This window comes from Manis pentadactyla, chromosome 1 (assembly GCF_030020395.1).
Source record: "Manis pentadactyla isolate mManPen7 chromosome 1, mManPen7.hap1, whole genome shotgun sequence".
Taxonomy (NCBI): domain Eukaryota; kingdom Metazoa; phylum Chordata; class Mammalia; order Pholidota; family Manidae; genus Manis; species Manis pentadactyla.
Genome location: NC_080019.1, coordinates 10,098,328 through 10,116,700, shown reverse-complemented (window position 1 = coordinate 10,116,700; position 18,373 = coordinate 10,098,328). Strand labels below are relative to the sequence as shown.

The 18,373-nt window shown below is 40.6% G+C and overlaps 1 protein-coding gene across 3 annotated transcripts in view; it reads left to right on the top strand.

Moving 5' to 3' along the window:
• The window catches only part of DOCK5 (dedicator of cytokinesis 5), a 194,029-nt gene extending 175,872 nt beyond the window's left edge, over positions 1 to 18,157 (top strand). For all 3 annotated transcript variants that reach the window (XM_036888920.2, XM_036888921.2, XM_057486566.1), the window contains 6 exons: positions 104 to 241; positions 1,821 to 1,987; positions 11,584 to 11,752; positions 12,408 to 12,546; positions 13,471 to 13,574; positions 14,099 to 18,157. In XM_036888920.2, coding sequence (XP_036744815.2) covers positions 104 to 241; positions 1,821 to 1,987; positions 11,584 to 11,752; positions 12,408 to 12,546; positions 13,471 to 13,574; positions 14,099 to 14,203 — 822 coding nt within the window. In that variant the 3' untranslated portion in view covers positions 14,204 to 18,157. The remainder of the gene's footprint in view (positions 1 to 103; positions 242 to 1,820; positions 1,988 to 11,583; positions 11,753 to 12,407; positions 12,547 to 13,470; positions 13,575 to 14,098) is intronic.
• Positions 18,158 to 18,373: the final 216 nt, after the last annotated feature.

Here is an 18,373-nt window from a genome sequence, read left to right as displayed (position 1 = left end):
CTACCACTTTACCTGGCCACCCTGCCTCCGGCCTTCCCCAGCCTCCAAACCGGAATCCTTTGTCCTCAATCAGGTTTCATTCTTCTCGCGTCCTTTCCTCCAGATGCCCCTGCTGACGGAGGGGATCCGCATCCACGGGGAGAAGCAGACGGAGCAGCTCAAGCCCCTGCACGACCGCTTGTCTTCTTGCTTCCGGGAACTCAAGGAGAAAGTAGAGAAGCTCTATGGGGTTATAACCCTGGTAAGGCTTTTGTCTAAACAGCCTATTGCCTCATTCTGGTCTCTTTCACCTTTCATGATATGATCGGTTTTTCAGATACCATGTGAGTCAAAATAGCATTGTTTTGGCATGGAAATCACACGGGAAGGTTAGAGGAGGTGCGGTCTGCTGGTGATGACCCTCCACTATCGTTGTGCGAGAGAGGGGCTCTCACATGTCAGTGACCCACCTGGAAGGCTTGTGCAAACACAGATGGCCAGGCCACATTCCCGGGGTTTCTGATGCAGAAGGTCCAGGGTGGGGCCCAAGAATTTGCATTTCTGATGGGCTCTCAGGAGGCCGACACTGCTGGTCTGGGTCCCCACTGTTAAAACCACTCAACTAGAAGCTGGGGTGCTCCTAACCCCAGACACTGGTTATTCCTGTCATGTCTAGCCTGATTCTTTCAGTTTTTCCTAATCTTTATTCTTTATTCTGATGAAAAGTCTACACTCTTTCACACCCTTTGAAGGGAAAAAAAAGAATTGTGAACTGCATTTTGCAGTGTGTGCAGCAGATTTCATAATTTTGTCATCCGTCCTAACACATTTTTCACAGCCGCAATTTTCTTTTTTCCTCCTGAGAAGTCAGGTGGATTGGCGCATGTGCTAAAAACCGTTCCTCTCCAGCTGTTGATTATGTTTGATTCCAGCTTCATTTTTTTGTTCTTTTTTAATGTGAGTTCATCCTAATCTCTTTAACCATCTCCCTCGTAAACCTCTGATTTTCAAATTCTCTTTCCGCCAATCAAAGCTTCAAATTTCTCTTCACATGCTGCTCTCCCCTATCCTCACACCTCCATCTCTACCGCATTTTTTTCCAGGATACCTTTGTTCGTTTCTTTCAGTCATCCAAGTGTTCAGCCATGCCTGCCTAAGAATTTACCTCCTACCCTACTGCCAGTTAAGAGTTTGCCTAGGGTCATTGTCTTTGACACAGATTCCTCGATGGCAAAGACTGTGACTTTTACTGAATGACTTTGGGTTTTATTAGACCAGGCCAATGTTTAGTGTGTTTATTTGATATGGTGGCACTTGGAGGGTAATGGATCCTCTTGGAGGTGTTTCTTAAGAAAGTAGGTCAGTGTTTCTTAACTTCTGAAGATTCACCAGGTTAAGCATCAGGTCTACAGTTTCAATCTAATGCTTCTCTATTAGGCCAGCATCCCGCTTCTTAAATGGCTGCAGGAAGCTCAGCTGGAGAAGCAGACAGAGGGTTTTGTTGTTTTATTGGTGGGGAATGAACACCTTAGTTTTGCCCCTCTCATGTGGCTAGTGGCAAATTACGGTGAGTTTTTCCCCCCAGTGTTAGAAGTAAGGTAGTTTAACCTAGCGGTAACCAGAATATAAGCATAAAAGTAGGAATGCAAGTATTCTTATATATAATGTAATAATATTTACAATATAATAACTAAGACTAAGTATTTGCAATATTTAACAATGAAGGCATTAGGAGTGCCAACCAGTAGGATGGGCACTTGCCACAGATGGGGTGGGGTGGCCCCAGTTCACATGACCTGAACCCCAGGCCAGCTCACCAGGAGGGCTCATGTGTTCTTCAGCCACCCAACCTGACCGAGAGGAAGCAAAGCCGCACAGGGTCTGTTGTGCTTCCCTACATCATGTCGTCCACGCTGCGGAGACTGTCCATCACCTCGGTGACTTCCTCCGTGATTTCCACCTCTTCTAACTCATCTGATACTGCTCCCTCCAGACCAGGATCTGATGGGTAAGGCTTTGATCTTGAATTGCCAAGAGGGATGGGATAACTCCTTACTAAAGTTTGCCACTGGACACCCAAGCAAGACTTGGTTAATGTCACATCGTCACAGTAAGGGAAGTAACGCAAAGGACAGGCATTCCACAGAGATCCTGCAGGTTCAGGCCCCAACCACTGCAGAAAAGTAAGTATCAGCATAATGTGAGTCAAATGAGATTTTTGGCTTCCCAGTGCATATAAAAGTTATATTTATACAATACTGTAGTTCATTAAGCATGCAATAGCACTATGTCTAAAAAGCAATGTACATAACCTTAATTTTAAAATGCTTTATTGCTAAATAATGTCAACCATCACCTGAGCTTTCAGCAAGCTGTAATTTTTTTTTGTTGGTGGAGGGTCTTGCCTCAGTGTTGATAGCTGCTGGCTTATCAGGGTGGTGGTTGCTGAAGGTTGGGGTGGTGGTGACAATTTCTTAAAATAAGGCAGTGAAGTCTATCGCATCGATTGGCTCTTCTTTTCATGAGCATTTTCTCCATAACATGTGATGCTGTTTGATAGCATTTTACCAACAGTAAACTTTCAAAACTGGAGTCAGTCCTCTCAAACCCTGCTGCTGCTTTATCAACCAGGTTTAAGTAGTACTCTAAATCCTTTGTTGTCATTGAAAACAGTCCTCATGGCATCTTCACCAAGAGTAGATTCTATTTCAAGAAGCCACTTTTCCTTACTCATCCTTCGGGTACAACTCCTTATCCATTAAAATTTTATCATGAGCTTGAAACAATTCAGTTACATCTTCAGGCTCTACTTCTAATTCTAGTTGTCTTGCTGTTTCCACATCTGCAGTGACATCTCCATGGAATTCTTGAACCCCCAAAGTCATCCATGAGGGGTTCAAAACTTCTTCCAAAGTCCTGTTAATGATGATATTTTGACTTCTTCCTATGAATCATGGATGTCCTTAATGACATCTAGAACAGTGAATCCTTTCCAGAAGGTTTTCAGTTTACCCAGATTCATCAGAGGAATCACTATGTATGGTAACTAGAGCCTTATGAAATGTATTTCTTAAATAATAAGACTTGAAAGTCAAAATGACTCCTTGATCCATGGGCTGCAGATGGATGCTGTGTCAGCAGTCAGGAAAACAGCATTTATCTCATTGCACATCTCCACCAGTGCTCTTAGGTGACCAGGTGCATTGTCAGTGAGCAGCCATACTTTGAAAGGAATCTTTTATTTTGAGCAGTAGGTCTCAACAGCGGACTTAACATATTCAGTAAACCATGTTGTAAACACATGTGCTGTCATCCAGGCTTTGATATTCCATTTCTAGAGCACAGGCAGAGAAGACTTAGCATAATTCTTCAGGGATTTAAGATTTTCAGAATGGTAAATGAGCACTGGCTTCAACCTAAAGTCACCAGCCGCATGAGCCCCTGACAAGACAGTCAGCCCGTCTTTAAAGCCAGGTGCTGACTTCTCTCTAGCTATGAAAGTCCTAGATGGCATGCATCTTCTCCCAGTAGAAGGTTGTTTTATCTACATTGAAAACCTGTGGTTTTGTGTAGCACGTTCATTATCTCAGCTAGATCTTCTGGAAAACTGCAGCTTCTAGATCAGCACCTGCTGCTTCGCCTGCACTTCTCTGTTATGAAGATGGCCACTTAAACCTCATGAGCCAACATCTGCTGGCTTCAGACTTCTCTTCTGCAGCTCCTCACCTCTCAAGCCTTCACAAAACTGAAGAGTTAGGATTGCTCTGGATTAGACCTTGTCTTCAGGGAATGTTGTGGCTGGTTCGATCTTTTATCCAGACCACTAAAGCTTCCTCCATGACAGCAATAAGGCTGTTTGGCTTTCTTGTCAATGCTGTTCATGGGATTAGAACTTTTCCATTGCTTCACAACTTGGCTGTTGGGTGCAGGGGACCTAGCTCTCTTCAACAGCCTTCCTCACTAAGCCTAATCATTCCTGGTTTTTTATTTAAAGTGAGAAACATGCAATTCTTCTCTCACTTGAATACCTAGGGGCCATTGTAGGGTAATTAATTGGCCTAATTTCAAAATCGTTGTGTCTCAGAGAATAGGGAGGCCTGAGGAGAGGGTGAGAGATGGGGAATGACTGGTCCATGGAGTCTAGCACACAAACAGTTACTGATGCAGTTCGCTATCTTCTATGGGCACGGTTTGTGTCATGCCAAAACAATTATGACAATAACATCAAAGACCACTGGTCTCAGATCACCATAACAGATAACAGTAATAATGAAAAATATTGAAATATCACAAGAATTGCCAAAATGTGACTCAGATGCACACAGTGAACAAATGCTATTAGAAAAATGGTGCCAGTAAGCTTGCTCGAGGCAGGGTTGCTACCACCCTTCAATTTGTAAAGAATGTAATTTCTGCAAAGTGCAGTAAAACAAGGTGTGCTTGTGCTTGGATATTTAGCCTTTGGGTCATTCTCATTGTCTTTCTCATGAGGAATATTATTTACATAATGGTAACAGTTACAAAAGTGGGGGAAAAAATCACCCATAATCCTGTCACATCCTGTCACCTACCCTATCTTAACCTGATTGGGTTTTTTTTCACATCAACTTGTAGTCATTGCTTGATTTTCTTTTCATCATTTCAATTTTCAAATATAATTTTTAAATTTATATTTATTTTCTGAACAGGTAGCATAGTCACATGATATGAAGTTCCAGAGGTACAAAAGAATATATCCTGAAAAATCTCCCATCAATCCCTGAACCCCTACTTACCAGTACCACCCTGCAGAGGCAAGTCATACCAGCAGACAGGTTCTTCGTCCCTTTATATGTATACAGCAATACCTAAATACATATTCTCCTGTTTTCTTTTTATGTGAATGGCAGTGTATATTACTCTCGGTATCGTACTCTTTTCACTTACTATATCTTGAAAATCATTCCATTGCAGAACATAAATTTATGAGCTAACTTTTCCTGGCGCTGCAGATGCCTCAAGGTATGTCTGCACCGGGGGGCACCCAGCAGTGCCCACTGATGGGCATTCAGACGATTTCAGTTTTTTACTACCACAGCTGTGTGGCAATGAGTAAACTTAAAAAGAAGTTATCCCAGAAATGGAACTTCTTTGTCAGACATACAGAACTGCAATTTTCAGAGTTGTTCCTAAACCGACTTCTGTAGGGGTTATACCAACACACAATCCCACCATCAAAATAGAAGGTACGCAGTCACCCATGCCTTGCCACCAAATTGTGTATAAGTAGTCTTCTAATTTTTGTGCATCTGATAGGTGGAAAATATTTCTTGGTAAAGGGCTTTTTATTTTCTTTTGTTTTTACTTCTCTTCTGTGTGAAGCTGAGCATCTTTGCATTGGCTTAGTAGGTGCTTGTATTTCATTTTCTGTAAACTGTACATTTTTCTGTTGTGTGTTGGCCCTTTGTCTGTGATGAGTTCAGATATTTCCCCCAGTTTCTCCTTTGCTTTTTTGACTCTGCATCTAATTTTTTTTTATTTGTGCTGTTTTTTTAATGCAGTCAAATACATTAATATTTGATTTTATGGTTTTGGATTTTATATAATAATTAAAGGCTTTCACATTCTAAGACTACAGAAAACTAATTTTAGTGTTTCACTCTTTACAATGAACTACGTGATTCTTTGGAATTCATTCTGACATAAAGTATGAGAGAGAGCCAACATTTTTTTCCCATGTAACTACTCAGTTCTCTCCAAGCAAACCATCTTTTTCTCTATTTGACTATCAACCTTATAAAAAAAAAATCAAATTCCTATATGTTCTTTAATCTGTTTGTGGACTTTTTCCTCACTTTGACCTGCTTGTATGTTCACATATAATAATACTATGCAATGTTAATTACTGTTGATTTAAAAGGTTTTTCTTTCCTAGTAATCCTTTTCAGAATATATCTGGCTAGTGTTACTCATTGCTCCCTTTTGGATTAACTTGTCTAGACTCCCATTGCTATTTTTATTAGGATCATGTTAAATTTATGAACTAACTTTACAAGGATTGGTTGCTTTTTTATTTTGGGCCTGCCTTGCCAAAAACATAGAGTGCCTTTCTGTATGTTCAAATTTAAAATATTTCCAAGAAATGAATATATAACTGTGTTCTTTCTGTTTAAAGGTATTATTTTAACACAATATCTCATTAATTATAAAATTAATTTAGTTACATGTAGAAATTTTTCCAAATACTAGTAACTGTTAAAAGAAAAAATGGCTATAACTTCGTCACTCAGAAATAACCACTGTTAAGGTTTAGTTATATAATACAAGAAAAACATATATGTATTCTATGCAAGTAGAAAAGCATTGCATGAACCATTTTCTGACCTTCTGCTTAACTTAATATACATGATGAGTAACATCATTTTGTATTTTATTGTTGAATATAAGTCAATTGACTCACTATTTAATCATAGATTTGTAATTCTGTTATAATAATTATATTAAAAAATAACCTGTCCAAATGGCCCCTACCTGGAAATAAATGTTTAGTATTCCCTAAATGATTTATCCATCCTTCTCCACTGACATAGATATCTTTATGTATTTGCAATTACAGCATAGATATAGTTTGGCAATTTGCTTTTTCCTCTTTGTCTTTTTCTTACAAGCATTTTCCATATTGCTATGTAATTTTATTAACATTTTTTATTGCCATTTTTTGAGGGCATATACCACTGTATCACATGAATGTGCTGTAATTAATTCTACTATAGAATATTTAAACTTCATCATCATTTCTTAACAGAAAGTCACAACAGTGTATTATAAATTTAATACAAAAATATTTAGCTTGTATAAATATAAATGCATCTTTTTTAAGAATTGTAGTTAACATATGTGTACACATATGCCTTCCCAATGATTAAGGATGCATTTTTAGTTCACTTCTCAGCCTTTTGGTTAAGATCAAGTGTAGGTTGTATTTCCAGAAGCATACATCAGCTTGTCAGAGGCTGAAATTTTTTACAATTCTTGATATCAGACAAATACCAGTATGTAATATATGAGCGATTATGTTATTTTCATCATTATTCACTCATAATAGATATTTGCACTATTTTAAGTCTTTGGAATTACTAAATATTAAATAATACTTGATTCATTTGTTTATTTCTCCTGTTCCATCTTTCGTGGGGTTTTTTGCGCCATAAAGAGTACTACATACTTTGTGGGAAGCATAGATCTGTTCAGTAAGACTCTTCTTAAACTCTGTCTCAATCAGAAATGAAAAGTTCTAAAGCAGCTATTGAAAATCAGAGACATAGTTGCTGATTCCTTAGGGGCTGGGAACAGAGCAGGTGAAAACGGGGTCCTGTTCATGCCGTGACCCCAGATAAGGTGCGTTACTGCCCTTGCCCAGATTTCCCCAGGGAATAAAAAGAAGTCATTGGTAATATTTTCCTAACATTTACTCAGGATGTTTCTTTACAGCAGCTCAAAGTGACTCACACCTTGTGGTCCTGATTCTCTTATTATAAATGTGATTTCACATTTATTCGTTAAAAGATTCATGGTGATTTCTGGGTGTGCCTTCTATAAATGGCCAAGTCTTTGTTGTAGGAAGTAGACTACATTCATCTTGTTTAATCAGTGGGAGGATAGGCACAGAAATAATTACTACATGAAACAGAGTGCATTGTGTTAAGGGAAGCCAAAAGGAGTGAAATAGGCCAATTAAGCACATGCCTAGAGCATCAGCAAAGTAGAGGCCTCAAACCGAAATTTTTTAGAAAAAAATTAATTTTTGATCTTTCAGGAAAATTGTGGAAGTAGTCATTATAAGAAAAAAGTAACAGTGTGGGATGACACAATAGTCATTTTATGGTTTACTTTGGTTCATGATCAGGCACTAGTGAAATTCATCTAGTGACACACTGTCATTTGCCTTCATTTTCAGTCTCCCGGGTAAAGTGACCCCTGGCCCCCCAGAATCTTGGGTTGTTTTTTCTTTTCTCCTTTAATGATGACCATTTGAGGTGATTATTTCATTTGATTTGGTTTGGTTGATTTTAAGAATAATTAGGGTGTTTTTGGAATTCAGTTCAAAGATTTTTTTAAATTAGCACAGGTCTAAAATAAATAATAGTAAGTGGCCTCCCCTTAAATATACTAAAAATTGGAAAATACCAAAAAATTGAAAATTCAGACATGCAGTCCTTTTAAAAAATAACAATAAGAGATGATTCAGAAAAGGAGAGAATAATTTGAAATAAGAAAAGAAAACTAACTATAGTTGAGAAACATTCTCCACTGTGTCTTCAGTGGTTCCTTAAGCAATTTCTGTGGAATTTTCCCATCCTGTATCTTCACAGAGGAAGGCTAATATTTTGTAGAATGACCTAGGAAGCATACCAACTAAATATAGTGAGTAAATCTTGTTTGGATCCTGATTGAAACAAACCACTTACCAAAAAATATTATGAGACAATCAGGACACTTAAACATTGACCTGCATTTGATGAGGTTGAGCATTCATTTTTAGAAATGATGATGTACTGCATTATGTTATGAAGATGATTTATTTTATAGAGATATGTTCTGACATATTTATAGATGTGATGATGTGACATCTAGCAATCACTCCCAAATAAATCGGTGAGGGGCAAGGAATATGACTGGGTGTATGTAAGAAATGAGATTGGCCATGAGTTGGTCAACTGAGTTGTTGATGCTGAGTGGTGGATACATAGGAGTTTATTATATTCTTTCCCCTTTTTTATGTGTTTGAAATTTTCCAAAATAAAATGTAGAAAATGTCTTTGCCCCCTGCAACTACCTTGTTTTATATTTACGTATTTAGTAACTAGTGATACTAACTTTTCATAACTATTTGGATTTTTTTTCATGAAGTACCTATTTAATATCCTTTGAGAATTTTTCTAAAAACTGAACAACTAATTTTTACTTTTGATTTGTAGACGTTACTTACAGATTGAAGATATTTGTCATCTAAAATATGTACAGCAAATAGTTTTAGTTTACTAATGATGCTTTCTCTAAATGGAAGCTTTTCATTGTTAAATCCTAGGAGTTGAGAGCTGCTTTATTTTTTTAAGTATCTTTGATATACAATCTTATACTGGTTTCAAGTGTACAACACAGTGGTTCCATAGTTACCCATATTCTTAAATCCTCACCCCCCACTAGTGTGGTTACTGTCAACACAGGAAGTTGTTACAGAATCAGTGACTATAGTCTTCATGCTGTACTGCCATCCCCATGACCAACTTATATTATGATTGAGAATTTTGTGCCCCTATATCCCCCTCACCCTTCTCACCCACCCACCCCAACCCCTCCCTCGTGAAAATCACCACTCAGTTTTCAGAGTCTATGAGTCTACTGCTATTTTGTTCATTTTATCTTGTTTTGTTCTTAGATTACACAAATAATTGAAATCATATGGTATTTGTCTTGCTCCACCTGGCTTATTTCACTGAGCATAATACCCTCTAGGTATATCCATGTTGTTGCAAATGGCAGGATTTCTTTTTTACAGCCAAATGATAGTCTGTTGTGTACATGTACATCTTCGTCCATTCATCTATTGACGGACATTTGGGTTGCTTCCATATCTTGGCTATTGTACATAATGTGGCAGTAAACATAAGGATGCATATCTCTTTTTGAGTCAAGGATTTTGTTTTCTTCCAGTAAATGCCCAGAAGTGGAATTACTGGGTCAAAGGGTATTTCTATTTTTAGTTTTTTGAGGAACTAAAAAACTGCTTTCCAGAGTGGCTGCACCAATTTACATTCCTGCCAGCAGTGCAGGAGGGTTCCCTTTTCTCCACATCCTTGCCAACATTTGTTATTTCTCATCTTTTGGATGGTGGCCATTCTGACTAGTATGAGGTGTGGGAGCTGCTTTTATGTTGCCTTATTTCATACCAAAGCTTGTGGTTTTTTACTAGGCTTTATTTTTTAGAGCAGTTTTAGGTTCGCAGCAAGATTGAACATAAAGTACCAAGACAACCCCCGTACCCCTGCCCCACACACACCCGGCCTTCCCTACCATCAGCATCTAGCACCAAAGTGGTCATTTGTTAGAACTGAGGAGCCTACATTGACACACATAATCACCCAAAGCCCATAGTGTACATTAGGGTCACTCTTGGTGTTGTGCATTCTATGGATTTGGACAGATTTATAATAGCATTCATTCACTCTTATAGTATTACTCACAGTAATTTCACTTCCCTGAAAATCCTCTGTTCTGCCTAGTTAACACTCCAAACTTTTTATTCTTATGGGATAAAACCTGCCGACTTTTAATCAAACCAGGGCTTATTAATACCCATTCAGAAGCGGTAAGCAATACCCCATTATAAAGACGTAATATCATTTTTCCTTTTTTTTTTTTTTACATTTTGCCACATCATTCCCTCCCTGTCTCTCTCCTCTCCCCTCACGTCATCCCACTCCACCATTTGAGAGTAGGTTACATATATCATGCTATAGGAACAGACAGATTTTCTTCTATAACCATATATTAGCATACAGCCTATGCATTCAGAAAAGTTAACATTGACGCGATACTTTAAGCTGCAACCCATATTTCAGTTCTGTCAGTTGTCCCAATAATGCCTTTTATAGCAATTTCTGGTACGGGATCCAATCAGGATCACAGACTGCATTTTGTCATGTTCTTTATTCTTCTTCAGTCAGAAGTAGTTTTCTTAACCACTCCTTGTCTTCTGTAATATTGACATTTTTGAAGATGATGGTCCAGCTATTTTATAGAATTTCCCTTCGTTTCATTTTGTCTGATGTTTCCTCACTTAGGATTCAGGTTGTACATTTTTGCATGATGTGTCTTCTCAGGTTTCATATCCAGAAACACATTATGTCCATTTGTCCCTTATTGGGAATGTTAATTGATCATGTGGTTAAAGTTTTGTCCATTTTCTTTTCTGTGTCATTACTATTTTCCCCTTTGTAATTATTAAGAAATTTACGGGTGGATATTTTTAGACCCTTGTTTCTTGTCAAACACTTCCCCCTACATGTAGCATCTGATCATGATTCTTGAATGAATCCATTTTTACTATGGTGCTTAAAAAATCTGCCAGTTTAATTAAAAAACATTTAAGGAGTACTCATATGTGCTAGGCACAGGTCTAAGATTGTGTAATAATAGGTACTATTATTATTCCCATTTTACAGATAAGGAAACAGATTATCTGCCCGAGGTCACCCAGCAACTAAGTGTAGGTAGGATTTAAACACAGGCTGTCTGGATCCACAGCATATGCTGTTATCCACTATGTAAAGCTGCCTGTTTATCCTTTACTATATGCAACCAGTCTTTGCCTACAAGCTTAAGAAGAACTTCTCTTCTTGGGTTAAAATAAATAGTCACTAATATTTTCTTCCCATACTTAACAGTCTCATGGATGTGTATACCTTCAGGTGTCCACCTGAGCTGGAAATTCAGATTTAGGAACCTAAAGGGAAGCCACAAGTCAAGATTGGATCAAGGAGTCACAACCCTCAGTCTTTCTGGAGTGAATTCTGACTGTCAAGTGCACTTATCAGTGTTTTTCGTGATGTCCTTGGCTGATAGGTCAATTCTGGAGCCGCTTCTGGAGCGCAGGGCTTCATCAGGTGCCAGAGTTGAAGATCTGCCCCTCAGAGAGGACAGTGAGAGCCGGATCGGCAAGTTCAAGAGAAAAGACTGGAGCCTGACCAAGTCCCAGGTCATCGCAGAGAAAGCACTGGAACCTGATCCAATGGTAAAAAAAAAAAAAAAAAAAATGGTGCAGAGGCTTGTCAGTGCTTTTTCTAAGCCCAAGCACATCACCATTCACTTCCCAGCTGTGAGTCGCCAATTACAAGCCTGGCCATGGCGCTCAGGACACGGCAGCCTGGGGCAGTGTCGGATCTCCGACTGTGCCAAGGAAAGCATGTACAGAGAATGTGATTCTCTGAATCAATAAAGGCTCGAGACCTTGTCCCCACAATGTAAACATGTAGGTTGATGTTTGGGGCTGTCGTTCTCACCACTGTGTTCCATGAGTCAGTCCAAACATTGTCATTTCTCTGCTTTGAATGTAAAAATATAATAGGTCCTTTTTCCTCCAAAAGCCACGTCAAACTGTTAAGTGTGGCGAGACCAAGTTTCCCTGAGAATCGGGCTGACACAGCCCAGCTGTGGTCAGAAGCAAGCCTGCGGCTCGCCAGAAAATCGCCGCTGGCTCAGTCGTTCCCCGTTCCTATCTTTGCCTTGGGCTTCCCATCTCATGACAGTGTGGTATGCTTAAAAGTGGCTCCAGATTTATGCTCTTTAACAAGTTTCTGCTCAGCAGACAAGCTTGTTGAAAGCACTGATGAACTCGGCCTGCCTCACCAAGAGAACATTTTGCTGTTTCCCCCCTTTTCCCATACCAGAGCCCGACCAGAAAAGCACAAAGGCCAAAGAGTCTGCAGTTGTCAGACAACCGGCTGACGCCGTTTCATGGTTCTTCAACTCCTCAGTCCACACCCTTGAGCCCACCTCCACTCACTCCTAAAGCCACCAGGACCTTAAGTAAGTTTTCCTATGTATATCCCATATATTCGTTTTACTAGGGAATGGAGTATGTTTACCTCAAACAGCCACAAGGTATATGAGATTATTGGAAAGTTGGTTCAATTCAGTGGCAGTGGGTATAATACAGTTAGACTAGTGTTTGGCAAGGAGTCTTTAAATTTCCCTGAATAGTGATCTGAAGGGTCTCACTGCCCCTTTTCCAACTGTGCAGGTATAAGTAAGATAGATCCAGACTAGAACCAGACAGGAAGCAAGCAACGTAGGAACTTTGGGGTAAATAGGCCTGTACTTTGTATGGGGTAGGGCCCAATACAAGGATTAAAAAATAGACTAGTTCCATATACTCCTTCAGTCATGCTTGAGGAATCAGCAGCATGCAATGCCTTAAAATTACAAGGTACCCTCAGTAGAGAGGAATATAGGAGGGGCAAAACCATGTGCCAAACAGGAGACAAGAGTCAACCAAGAGCTAGAGATAAACAGGAAAGATTTCCTGTAGGAAGTAGATATTGCACCCTTTAAATGATGAAACTAAGACAGTTCAGTTACATTTAACCAATATTTATTAACCACCTACTATGTGACACATTTTTTTCTAAGCACTTGGGATATACAGAGAACAGAGTAATACCCTAAGTTCTAGAAAAATGTCCTCATCTTCACCTTAATAGTAAATATCTTCAAGAACAAAAATGGGACTTACTACTTAAGAACATCTTGTGCAGTCTTCCAGTGCATGAAGGGTGCTACATTTGTCAGGAGGGGTAAAAGGTCCTTTTTGTTCTGCCCACTGAAACCACAAAATATGACCATAGCAATTTGATTGACCAGATTGGTTTAGGTGTTAAAATGGCATGGACACATTTCTGGAGAGTCCTTGATGAATTCTCTCTGCTCTCATCTGCTTTATATCATTTCCAGGCTCCCCGTCTTTGCAGACAGATGGGTTGATGACTGCTACTATCCCGCCTCCCCCTCCCCCCAAGAGCAAGCCCTATGAGGGCAGCCAGAGGCACTCCACAGAGGTAGGGGAACAGCAGCAGGCCCGGGGCCAGAGGACACCACCCTGGGGAGGCACCACTGAGTCAGGTTTCCCCATAGATTTGTCACGCTACTTGATTCTTGAAGCCACAAAGGTTAGGGGAGTTGTCAGTGGGCTGAACCGTATGCAAGGAGACCTTTTCATCAGATTGAAGGTAGAGCTTTTCTGTGTACCTCCCTCTGGGTCCAGGTGAGTGAAACAAGAAGTGAGTTCTGGTTCCCATTTGAAGAGTATACTCCTTCTGAGTGAGCGACAGTCATTCTGGAGTGGCCCCTGATGGGTTCCCTTTGTTCATTCAGCAGACATTTCATGAGTGCCTACTGTATATGTGCCAAGTGTTGGGGATTTAGTGGTGTCGGTGCATATCTTTAACTCAGAGAGAACAAAGGTTTGGATAAACTCAGATCAGTTAGACGCCAAAGCAGAATGTTGGAGAAGTGGAGGAGAAAGCAGAATTTGGAAGGAAGGTAAGACTCATCTCTGCCTTCTGTGTGTCTGCTGCCCCAGATTGCTCCCCCGCTGCCCGTTCGAAGAGAAGCCAAAGCCCCACCCCCTCCACCTCCAAAAGCCCGGAAATCTGGCGTCCCTTCTTCGGAGCCTGGGTGCCAGTAAGCAGCTTGTCATCTCTCAGAGACTGTGGATGCCCCGGACAGCTGGGGCCTGACGAACGGCCTCAGGGAGGCAGTGTCCACCATGGCACGGGGCCCTCTGCTGTCTGGCTCTGCTGATCCGGGATGAGGTTCACCAACTCCTGATTCCATTCTTTCAAAAGCTTCTCTTTGGCGGATGCCCGAGGCCGTGCCACATCTCCTCCAGTCCATGTGGAATTCCAGAATTGACCGTGTGTGCATTTCTCAAAGAAGAGCTCTTCCTCACCATCATTAAATCTCATCCTCTATCACAGAGCCACTGGGACCTACAAAAATCTGGGAAAGTTCTGTGCTGGTGGTAGAGTGGCCCAGTAACCTACGCCTTGCAGGGATTTCTGCTTTGCTTCTGAAAATCTTTGCTTGGGACTTAGTTTTCTCACACGGACATGCTCTCCCATAAAGCATATTGGAAGGGACCTACATCAAATTCTTCGGTAGCCAAAATAATCATATCTTCTTAATGTCTTTTGTGTTTCCTTTGAGGAAACGAACATATTTTTAGTGGAGATTGGCTGCTTTAAAGTATGAATGGCTATCATAATTAAAAAAATACAGACTCAGTCTCGAGCCCAGAGCTCCTGCATTCCCCTACCCACTTGTGGCACTGGAAAGTTTCCCCTGCCCTCCCCAGGAGTCCTTCACACTGCAGACTAATGGCCCTCACTGCTTGGCAGTATCTCCTTCATGCTACAGACTCCTCTGAAGCTCTTTCTTTTGCACACAGTTTCCTATCTGTTCCTTCCTCTGAGCTCAGATCACTGGACATAAGGGACTTAGAAGCCCAGCTCAACAGCTTCTCTTCGGATCCCACTTGGATGGCTCAGCAGCCCCTATCTGCAACCTGATTTTACCCTGGAGAATACAGTGCAATATCCCCTTTGATTATTTATTCCTCTTGTTTGTGGAATTAATTTGATTACATTTTTATGGTACTAATGTCAGTATTCCTTTCAGAAGAAAAAAAAATGGGGTGATTTACATGATCCAGTATTCCCTACACATGCATAAATAGCCACACAATTAAAGACAAGTGTTTTGAACTGAAACGGACTTAAAGGTAATACAACCAATCCCCTCATTTTATAGATAATGAATTGAGGCTGAACACAGAAATTCTACTACAGAGTCTTACTCATAACCGAGCTTGCTAATTGAGGCAATGCCCAGATAACGCTTAGCTCTAGAAAACAACCCTGACACCGTCTTTAATACCTACCACTATTTGGAACAGCAGTGGAAATGTCGCAGAACTTCTATAATACTTACGTATTTATGGCAAAGTAGGAAACTTTTTGGCTGGATCTCCTAGGTCAACATGTAGGGAAGCCCCCCCGGGGCTCAGCCACAAGCTGGCCCTGTCGCCTTTCTTCCTAAGTAGAGAAGGGAGAGAAGGAAGTTTCGCCTCTGAGCATTTGGATTGGCTGCTCTGCTGCTCTGTTGGGGTGCTCATTTAGGAGAGAAGTATTAATTCATCACCGGTCAGGGAGGTAAAAATCTCTGAGACATGGCCAGCATTACTTCAGAAATTGGTAGGCATGTTTAAAGGGAAAAAGTTATTTTTCACCTCCACCCAGGAAAAACCTACAAGATGATATGATGGAAAGAACCTGGGCTTTGGAAGTAAATCCATTCGGTTTCAGATCATCCGAACTGTGTCGTCATCTATTAACTTTTCAAACTCCCTCAAATTATTTGAAGTTCCCTGCAAAATGGGGATAATACCTTTCACATAGGAGGTTCCAGTGAGATCGAATATGTGAACCGGCTAGGAGCGCACAAAATGACCCTTCTTTTTGTCTGCCAGGCCTGAGTAAGATCTGGAACTTTCTAAGAGCATTATTGATGTTCCTCTTTTTCTCCCCGAGGTAATTTGGAGTGTGAGTGCGGGTTAGCTCTGTCTTTTGGAGTCTCGTACATCATTGTTTATGACTAGAGAAAAAGCATGAGTAAGAACTGAAGAGGATTTTAAGTGGTAAGAACTCAAGAGAATGGAGAGGGGGAACAGAAAGGTTATGCAGGGCTTACTCGGAGCCTGGCGCAGCTTCTGAGAAGTTGCCTGGCCAGCTGGCTGGCTGGATGGGGTTCCTGTGTCTCCTCCTACTTTTCCAGCTGCCATTAAAATAGAAGGATATAAACTGGGCCACAAAGAAACTGACTGAAGCATGTCCCTTCAGAGCAGTGGAAGCCAGTCCCGCAATCTGTCTTGGTTGGAGGCTGGGAAATCTGAAACACCCGTGCCCAGACACCCTCCCTTTTCTAATGGAACATATTCTCCATGTGATTCCCTTTCCATATTAATGGAAATACTAGGTCTTTCCTGCCTGAAAACAAAGGATTGCAGGTAACGTTGTCAGTAATGGATTACAGGGGGCTTTGGAAGTCGTCTCTTTGGGAAGCTACTGGGTCTGAAAGAGTCATGTTTGACAAAAGACCATGTCTGTCCTGAAATCAAAGAGAAAGACTGCAGAGAAATGTCCATGATTACCTCAAATATAGGGGCGATAAGGGGCAGGGAATAAAAAGAGAAAGAATTGGTCTTTATTTTCCTTGATGAGCACTTTAGGATACTGAAAGACATTTGAAAGCAGCCCCAGACGGTCACAACCTTTCTGGATACTGGTTTGTGGATTTTTTTTAAATCCCCTTTTTCCTCTCTGTCCTGGTGATGTGTCTTCCTTTGAGGGTTTTTTTTTTTTCCCCACAATTTCTTTCATTCAGCACTTACTAAGCTCTCACTGAACGCCAGGCACAGTACTAGACCCTCAGGATGTGCCGATTCAATGTGTTTGGTGGAAAGAGGCTGGGTATACAAAGGCTGGTGTGCTGTGGGGTTGGCAAGAGGGTGGTGGTAGAAGAAAGCGCGACCCTAAATACGGCTGCTGGGCAGGAGTTGCCTCCCCTTCACCTTCACACGTTGATTCGAGAATTGCAGCCATTCTCTCCTGTCTAGAGACCATGAAAAACTGCAGTCACTGGAGATTCTAAGACAAAATAAGAGGCAAAACAGGAGCTGAGAAAACTTTCTAAGCTGGCAGAGTCCTTCTCCTCTGCTTGCCCCCAGATCATGGGGTGATGTCTTGTTTTAAAATTGAGGCATAACTTAAATACAGTTAAGTGCACAAATCTTAGGTGTACAGAGGGATGAAAATTTACATACAGGCATACACCCCATCAGTACCTCTCAGATCTGGAGGCAGACACATGGCGCCCAGATGTCTCCCTCACACCCACGCTGTCCTTTTGTAAAAGCTATTTAGAAGGCCCTTCAAATTTACACCGTCTGTCCTCTCACATCTCGGGTATAATGAAAAGGGGGGAGAGAACACCAACCAAGGACACAGAACAAGACTAAAGACGGTGTACCTTTGGGTAAGTCCATCCGTAGTCAGTCCCCAGGCCTCAAATTTCCTTATGTGAAAATTGTATATATATATATTTGAGGTTACATGATTTTGAGAATCCTTTCAGCCCTAGCTTTCTTTGATTCTAAGTAAATGAAGAGTCAGAAGGAAACTAACTTTTTGTAAGTTTGTGTACAGAAGCCTGTAGCCCCTTGCACCATGACCAAGTGGGATTTTAAAATTAAGTTTGAAAAGGTAAGTTCCTCTTTGGGTGAGTTAAGAGTAGAACCATCAGTTGCAATCTACGAAAAGAATAAAGGTAGTTTTCCTTACAAGGTGATGATTTCAGGCTGATTCTTATAATCCAGCCAAAGCCGGTCTCCAGTATAAGCTGCCCAAACTCATCTCTTAGTCAAATTTTGTGAGTTGTTCATCCAAACTTTGTCAAAGGCTCTGTTGCCCTGATTTTGTTAATTAGTTAGGTTTCAACATGGATAGTTAGGAAGATGGGCACTGGAATAGAAAATTGTGTTCAGATTTGCTGTATTTATTTTTTAAATTAAAATGGAAATGTATTTTAAAGTTTACTGTGCTTAGTTTATTATTTACCTGTATGTTAATGAAAATGAAACCGTTCCTGAACTTTTCCTTTTTGACACCTCCTTCATGCCACATCACACCCAGAGTCCTTCTGGCCTCACTCTGGCCTCCTTTAATTACAGGTCTTACTAGTTTAAACTTGCACTATGGTGTCAGGAAGGCATCTTCACATGGAAGCAATGAATGCTATA